Source organism: Opisthorchis viverrini, assembly GCF_000715545.1.
Source record: "Opisthorchis viverrini unplaced genomic scaffold opera_v5_424, whole genome shotgun sequence".
NCBI classification, from domain to species: Eukaryota; Metazoa; Platyhelminthes; class Trematoda; order Opisthorchiida; family Opisthorchiidae; genus Opisthorchis; species Opisthorchis viverrini.
In genome coordinates, this window is record NW_008752084.1 from 127745 (window position 1) to 136688 (window position 8944).

An 8944-nucleotide genomic window follows, 5' to 3' on the forward strand; every position below is an offset into this window, starting at 1 on the left:
AAATACACGGGATAGCCGTAGGATACGCTGTGATGCCGGCTAACAATGATATGCAAAGCTGTAGCTGCCCTCGTCATAGTCAGGATCGCGCCGTACCAAAGCCAACGTCGTCAACCAAACAAAACACACACCTTTCTACTGCTTCCTGGAGCAAGTGCAAAAATAATTATAAACGCAATGAGACCCGAAAATACAAGGCTAGTGCATAAAGGCTTTTTCGCCATGAACCACATGTTGATTGAAGCTGGTGGCAGTGCTCCTGGGACATATATTCATCACTGTTACATTCACTTCCCCCTACATTATGGTTTTATGCACTGCATGCAATAACCCCACAGAATCAAACTGATCATCCCAGAATATCCACCACCGTTGGTTTGTGTCTTATTAGTGTCTGATTTCCCTTACCGCATTACGTCTCTGCGTATTTATGATGATCTTCTCCGTCCCGTTACTTTATTAGCTTATACTGGCGAGCTTAGAGAATCATTGATCGCCAGGCTACTAAGTGCACATCCACCCCAATCCTGTCTCATTTAATCACTTGCTGTCACCAGCCTCATTATAGTAAATTTTAGTTTTCTCTCTGTTTATGGGCCTAGCCCTACTTGATACTTCCTAAACCTCACTAGGCCTTTAGGTTTTCATCTCATTCACCCTACTCTCAGTTTCGACCTTCGGCCACGCCTGACTGGGGCGCCCTGTTTGTCTGCTATCCGTTTCATTTGATATGTGCTTTCCTTTATGCCTAATGCTTTAAATTGTGAATTTTCAAGGTCGTATGGCCAACTTCTGTAGTGGTACCCTGATCGGTTGGTTACAATTTACGTATGTGGATGACCCATTCCTGTGTTATTTAGTGCCGTCCCTCACTGGCTGAACTCAGGTTGTCAAATAGGCTGTCGGATTTTATCATCGCTTGATATCTCCAGCCAAATTACTTGACATTGTTACTTTAGCTGCTATACATCAAAGGCTTCGCTGATTCGATTGCTGGCCACTCTTTATTCTATTCGCTGACTGCATTGTTATGGTTTCGAATCCATACATACTCCTACGAAGTGTTCGGTCTAATCTATCTAACCGGTCGTCTAACTACAGTCTATTTCTGCTGTTTTGCGCCGTCAAACCCGCTACTACCGATCCCTGGTTTCCTCTGCGAAGCTTATTTCAAGTGGGCTGGTAACTCTCACTTTCCCCCAGGATAGAGAGGTACTCACACGCGCTTAGCTTTTCCGGACATGTGTGGCACCAAATGGTCAGTGGTCAGATGCTCCGTGATTAAATTGCCGCCCATTCCACAACATAGTGTCTAAATACCGTCTTTGGGCGGTCCGTACTATCCATTAGGGGAACTTGAGCTGAATTCGCTTCGCAGTATTCACAGATATGCTGGACTGGTTGCTAAATTACTGAGAATTTGTTTCCGACATCGTATGCTCCACAGCTCCGAATGGACATGAACCCTTCTAACCCGCAATCTTTTACTTACTGTTACAGTACATCGTTTCATGGTGCATACTTACTTGCATGGATTTTCTGATATAAATCCACTTTTATAGGATTTCCCTATCGACTTTCTTCGGCTAGTAACCACTGCTTCCTACCTCACTTTTAAGTAATCGATCCACCTCTGTTGTATGGATCTGCATCTATCCTCTGTGGTCAGCACAGAAGCTTCTCGAGACCAGTGCTCACAAAACAAGACCCTCTCTTGTCCTGGGTTGAAGGCACATTGAAACAGCTCATCCTGATTTGCTTCCGCCACTGGCTGCACACGTCAGTTAAAGACACTCTTTGGAACAACGATGGGAGATTTCTTGGCGGTGCCTTCTTGAAGCCGCAAAATTGAGGAGCAGTGCTAGAGCCTGATGAAGCACCGCAAACATTGTCAGTAGTGATGTCCTAGATGTGAGTAGCCAGAGCAACCACCTCGTACGTGTCGCAGTAAGTGAACTCCTATTGTCGGGATAAAATCGCGCCAGTTCAAAGTAGTAATATATTTTCGCGCTAAATGTTTAGAAAGTGAGTAATTTGAAGTGTATTGACACGGTAAATAAAGGCCTGGCGATCTTTCCACCATTTCGGCTGCAAAGTTTTTGGAATCGGAAGACCCAGTTATTTCAGACTTCGAGTCCTTCATGGGAAATAATGAATCACAATTCCCAGGACGGAATATCAAAAGAACGGTATCACCGGAGAAAAGAATACAAAGTGAAGAATTTAAGAGTATGGATGGAGAAAGTGAGCTCAGTTGATCACATACGTGAGACTGATCCTTCTAGAGCAACTGTCTAGTATAACGGAGTCACTGATGTGCCTTTTATCTCAAATTCAGTGAGAAGTTTTGACAGTTTTAAATTTGATATCATTTCAGGGAAAGCAGAAAACAAGAGGAAAATTTTATATCTGAGATACACAATTTGTGCTCGAAAGCGAAAGCTCTAGAGTCAAAATTATTATCAAAGAAGTCATTAATCCTCAGTCATTTTCAGCAGCTTGTAACGAATTTGGATCGTGAGAATTGACGTTGTGTATTTTCTAACACCATTTCAGTTGTTACTATAAACTAATTGGTGATATCCGTTCTTGGCTCAGGTGGCTCTATTTTGGTGAACCTGATTTCATTTAGGTAGATACACTCGTTGAATGCATGGTAGTTTAGAGCTCCTCGTTGGAGCGCCTTGGGATGTTCTTTTTTGGCGTCTACACATTTGCCCGTGGTGCGAAAATTGCTCAGTGGTACTCATAGTGTCACATTCATTCAAAATAACGACCCTAAGAAATACTCTGAGGAGCTGTTATTTTTAATTTGACAGCGATTTCAATGCCGTATGAAGATGAATACGCGGCGTAACCTGGAGTTGCGTGCATGAAAGTTGACCTGGCGATTGGCCTAGTCGTAGATGGGTGTATGACCACCGAAACTATCAAATATTGGTTAATTGTCCGTCCAACCTCTGTTTTGCGCAAAAGTCTGCCGGACATATGTTTGAATTGAGGCGTCTATCTCAACTTGGGAATAATCCGAGGGGTTTTTCCCGGTTCGTAACATTTGCCATTGGGGACTATAAATCCGGTTGGTATTTCATGCTTTGGCATCGGGTGTGTAGAAGAACGCTGTCTCCAGGTTAACAGACATAACCCACGGTTTGAGTACAAAGCAATGGACCACATTCCAGGTACCAACGGCGAATGGAATCAAGTGGAACAAAGATAACAAGAGGTAACTCCGACGATTTTCGGGCCATCAGAAGACTTATGCATCGACATACGCCTCACTATAAACACATGCCTCATAGTGTGGTATAATACGTACGGATCTACTTCCACACAAGGCAGTGTAGTGTACCTTCTGTGTACTCCTTCCACCCACACACATACGCCATACTGGGGGACAGCAGTGTAGGCTGGAGAAACAAATGATACTTGATTAACAGCTGTATTAGTAATTATGTGGAAAAAAGTACCAACTACTATCTTTTAAAGAACTCACGTTCGACCAATTTAACCAGACGGAAGGCCAAAATCTAGAATATGGTTTCAGGACTCGAGAGACCTGTCCGCTCTAGGCAGTACCTAAACCCGTTTTTCTTCTCCCTCTACTATAAGTCCATGTTAATGATGGTGCCATTTGAATCCGGCACCACATATGTGCCTTCCGAACCTTGGACATAACACCCACAACACACACAGCATACTAATTCGAATGTATGGATGTATGTATGATGACCACAGTGTCAGTATCGTCCATGTAGAGTATTTCGTCTAACTTCGGTGCTAATAACATCTGGTAAATCGGCAAAGGGATTCTTGTCCTAGTAGGTCTATTTATTAGTAGATCTGTGATGCCAGAAATATCTCTTGGAAAGCCTCAAAACTGACTACCTCAATCAACAGGCTTGAAAAAACGGGCAACAAGTTTAATCATTGCTGTGGTGGATTACAACAGGGGAAATGGTGCATGATTAGATGCGTACTTCTGAAAATACTTGCGCTAAGGTATGGAACATTCACCTGGATGATTGTGCTGAATTATCCTCCACGTCCCTTTGCGTACGTGTGGCTCTAGGGTCTTGCTACAAACTGTAGGTGAGTAAAGTAATTGGCTGAGAACTATCCATCAGCCGAAAAGGCACAGATCAATAGCTTCCAGCCATCGGTTGGCATCGTAAACGAACTGGGGTTCATCCTAATAAATGTTACAGCCCGTCGAATATTTCTAATTTAGGGCCCAGTTTTGCATTCATTTATCCTGGGGACGCGTGTTGACTTCTTGCCACACCCATGGCAAGTGATATTTCATCTCTTCTCCAGAAAAGGTCAACCCATTGGCAAGTGAAAGATTACTACCGGTTAATCGTACAAGTGTAATCGAATTGAAAGCTAGTATCAGGAATTCATCCATCAAAGTGATCGTCCGAATACTTTCTACACTGATTTCGAAAGAGAGTTCAACACAGACCGCATTTAACATGATAGACGACCAACGAAGAGATATACGCGCAGAGGTATCCGATCATATCATAATCGCTAAGAGATCAGCAGGGGAAAAAACAAAATCCGAAAAACCAAGGCAAAAGAGTGGGACAATATGACCCCAAACCCCAGGGTTGGTTGGTGGTACGCTTAAAAAACCATGTTATACAAAATTTGTTGGTCTGATGAGTGAAGCCGGATCGAATAGACACCAGACTACGCGACTGAATTTGAGTACAACGATTTGGTCAACATGATTAAAAAGCTGGTTTTTTCGAACAAAATGAACATGGGTTCAAAAGGATTGCCTAACTGCATATAACCATCCGAAACGAATAAAGTTGAGAAACGATTGTCAAACTAGAGCACTGCTAATGGAGAGACCGTGACAGGCACTCCGGGCAATGCAATCGGTAATGAGTTCCATACAAACCTCAACCAGCTATGCGATACAGCATTAGACAGAAATACAACCATCAGCCTTATGGGTCGGAAAATGGACGGTCAATAAAATGTGTTGTACGGGGGAGGATCTGCTTATATCACACACGGTAACGAGTCACACCGAACCCTCGGCTGCGGAAAGGGCAAAAACACAAAAAGCATATCTGGTCGATCTGCTTCGAGAAAGAAACAATTTGTAAAATGTCTGGGAAGGATAACGGACACGAACAACGGTGGTTAGCTGGGAAAACAAAATGACTGCTGTGTACTTGAGATGAACGTTGGCGCCTATTGAATCTCAAATGACCTCATAATCATTCCTTCATTCATTTGCCTACTCTGCCCATGTACTTTTGATGTCCATTTGTCTTGTTCATCTGTACCCACCACTCACATTGCCACAAAGACCGTCTCATTCGACACTGGTATATATTAGCATATGTATCCGTGTGTGAATGTGGGCGACGGACCTACATGTTCGTACCTTTTTGCTGAGTCTGTGCTGACTTGTTCTCTCACGATTTAAGTGTAGCCGCATCAGCAATCCGAGTCGCGAGACTGTTTTCGGAAGGGGCGACGACAAGCCACACTACGGAGCCAACGAACGTGGACAATCGAGGTTTGCTGTACGATTTTGCTTGCCTTTGTGTAAACAGTATCGTAGATTTTCGAACCGAATTCTCCCTTTCGATATTTGGGATTGTTAAAACTAAGCGTGACTTCAATTTCCATACCGGGAAACCCAACAACACCATTCTTATACCACTTTCATTCCTTATGTTTCGCCATCTTTGAAGACGGGTCGAAATGCCTCTTCCTTTAAAAAGAATAACTTGAAATCCTGAGTAAGTCCAACTCCACATTCCGAACATCTCAAGCAGATCCAGTTTATCCTGGCCTAAAACCCTCAAAAAGTTGTAATTTAAGCTCATTGACTGACGAATTAGAAGCCTGATTTGATAGCTTAATTTCATTGAACAAGGGTTGGTATGCCCACCAAAAGAAGCTCTTTAAACCTCGGACTTCACCGAATATATTTATTTTTTACTCACTTGATTCACTGGAAGTCGGAAGGCCGTACTACAAATAGGGAGTGCTGTGGCTGTAATCAGACCGGGCATTCGGATGGTTTCTCTTTTCGGCCGCCACGCTGCGCCGTCACTGAGGTGCTAGAGCTGAAGAGTGTCCCTCTACACTCACTTGCACACAAGGTTGTGCCAGGACGATAAAACGTGCACATGACATAGATAACCATCATAACATTAGAGCAAAGTACGATGTTGATGGTAATGACGGTCCACCCCGGACAACAATGAAAAAGACAAGAATCAGAAGGTAGATTGGTATTCAAATGGCCCAGAGACAGAAGCTTGCAAAACTCACGTTCTAAAAATGAAGTGAAATTGGAGAATAAATCTGGCTCCGCCCGGTTGGGAGTTCTGAAAGCAGAAAGCAATATTTACAAATAACTGAAGATAATCGGATGTGAGAAGGGGAATAGGTGGTGAGAAACATGTCGAGTATACTTGCGGAGAGACAAGAATTGGCAAAGCTCTCTGAGTATGGTGAAGAATCAAGGGACACGTGATTAGCATCCATTGGATTGATCATGAGTTTGAGGATCTGCGAATGAGTGGGATTTCGTTCGCGGCTCGTCACCGGAAGTGGCACCATCATTACTGGTCATAGCACGCAGTGTGTTGAAAGTTTGAGCTAGCCATTGCTTCGGTTTTAAGTATTTGAGGGCCGCCGTTTTGGCCGTAAAAGGCGCATAGTTTGACAAGGTCTTCTGAGCATTTTGATAAGTCGATTCTGAAAGCACTTCTGGAAGCTGAAAGGCATGCAAGAAATTCGCGTGAATTTGCAGATCTCAACGTTACCGTGGCTACTCATGAGTAGCTGAACGAAGCGAAACTTTTTCACTCAGAAACTGTTTCCTGAAGTTCCTCCACTTGTGACCATTAGCTTTCGCGCGAACAGCCTTGAATATTTAAAAGACACAGTCACCAAGTTCAGTTTCTATGAGATACTTCGGGATTTCGTCGTTCGATATCCATCCAATCTAGCTTGGTTGGAAACAGTTCATCTCACTCTAAGTCCGAGGATTCATGAACACCGCATTAAAACAATGACTATGATTTCAATTACCCAGTGTTAAACGATATCGTACAAGTGCTCGATTTCGACTTTGCGGTCAAAAACTGGGCAAGCGGCACGCAGCTGGGCAACATGACTTAATTATTATTAATTATTACTATCACTATTATCATGGTAATCCATCCGAAAGGGCCGCCTGGCCTGCTTGAGCTCTAGTATCTTCTAGGTCTCAAATGCTGTTGACATTAGTTGAGAGACTTGTTTATCATGAACAATCCAGACAATAAAACAACTGAGAAGCTCAATCAGTGATGAGAAGAGAATGACACTTATAAACGTAACGCACTACTCATAACGCTGCTGAAAACTCTTCGACAGCCAACGAACGGTTTCGCCCTTCATGAGGCCCATCTGGTGGGCGCAGTCCCCAAGTTTCCGTCAACTTCATGTTCTACTTGAACCCAAAGTGCACGAAATTAGCGAACTACACTCATTTGCTTACCAATTTGTTTTTGGTGGAAGACTCACCTGGAACTCAGCCGAATCTCTCGTTTTTGATAATATCACCATAAACAAGAGATTCAACTGGGTTCCCGGAGTCTCCCATGAAAACGAAATTGGTATTTAACGGAGCGTATTTCTCTAAGAATGACAGTTACTTTGCTTGATCGTTGTTGTGTCACTTTCGATGAAAACGAGCTTGCGAAGTGCAATCTGGACACTTTGACTGGCTGTGAGTGTAACAAAGAAGACACCGAAATTAAAGACGAATTATGAATAACCGATGAACATTCTTACCTCATCTCGAGTGGAGTTTTCCACACCATTGTTGACAAGGAAATCCTCCAATAATTCATCGACGTTGTCGGCGTCCGAAGGCGGTGATAAATCTCGCTTCCACTGTGTCACGCTAGCCTCCAAAACGGGCCCACATGATTCACAGGTAGATGCCTGCTGCAATAGCACCCAGAGAAGTCGCATATACAATGAGTCCGTGTCGGACGAGGAGTCAGGAATGTGCTCTGAGTCTGGGTCTCCGTTGTCCGAATGTTGTGTTCGGTGTAGCTGTTGCAACAGATTACATCTCCGGTTTAGGTCTGAGGCGATTGCTCTGTAGGCGGCAATCAAGTTTTGCTGCTGCATTCGTTCAGAAGCGGCTTGTTCTAACGTGGTACGAAGCATCTGCTTGACCTGAAAAGAAAAAAGAATGGAACGAAGTGAACTGGAAGGCTAAGCTGATGAAACCCAAGTTCAGTTAATTCGAATAAGCTTATGCTGACTGGAACCCATAACCACATGTAGCTAAAAGAATAATATACAACTGTGAATTAAGCACATTTGGTTCGCAGAATCTATGAACTATCTAGGACCACTCAAGTTGTGTCATCATCATCATCATATACAACTTGAATTAAGCACATTTGGTTCGCAGAATCTATGAACTATCTAGGACCACTCAAGTTGTGTCATCATCATCATCATTGTCAAGTGTAATAACCGCGTACTCGTCGTACAGTGGTTGTAGCTGCCGCAGTTTCGTTCACCGATGGTTTGTGGGGGAGGGATAGGTAGCTGCGCGTTGCAGGCGGGAGCTGATAACTTGGTGCATAAATCCAGCACTGTCAGTGGGCTGTCAAGTGGAGAGGGGAGTGGAAAAGGAGCTATGCATTGAAGGCAATAGCTCTGATGCACAAGCGCCAATGAGGACGCGACTGGGCCATGTCTGACAATGTCTCCAGCCATTGATGTGGCCCGTCTGGGGGTCCCCATCCAGGAAGACGGCAATTACAAGCGCAGCTGAGTTTGCTGGTAATGGCTTTCATACTTCGCTGCCAAGTTAGTGTTTGACCGCCTCAGGCTCTCTTCCGCCCTTCACGTGGTTGTGCGAAAAGAGCCCTTCGAGGAAGTCGGTCGACTGGCATAC

The 8944-nt window shown here is 43.9% G+C and overlaps 1 protein-coding gene across 1 annotated transcript in view; it reads right to left on the minus strand.

The window, feature by feature from the left end:
* Positions 1–6268: 6268 nt before the first annotated feature.
* Positions 6269–8944, minus strand: part of T265_10936 (hypothetical protein) — a gene marked incomplete at both ends in the record, with an annotated part of 50695 nt that continues 48019 nt past the window's right edge. Inside the window, 2 exons of the mRNA XM_009177452.1 lie at positions 6269–6754; positions 7819–8211. Of these exons, the coding sequence (XP_009175716.1) occupies positions 6512–6754; positions 7819–8211 (636 nt within the window). The remainder of the gene's footprint in view (positions 6755–7818; positions 8212–8944) is intronic.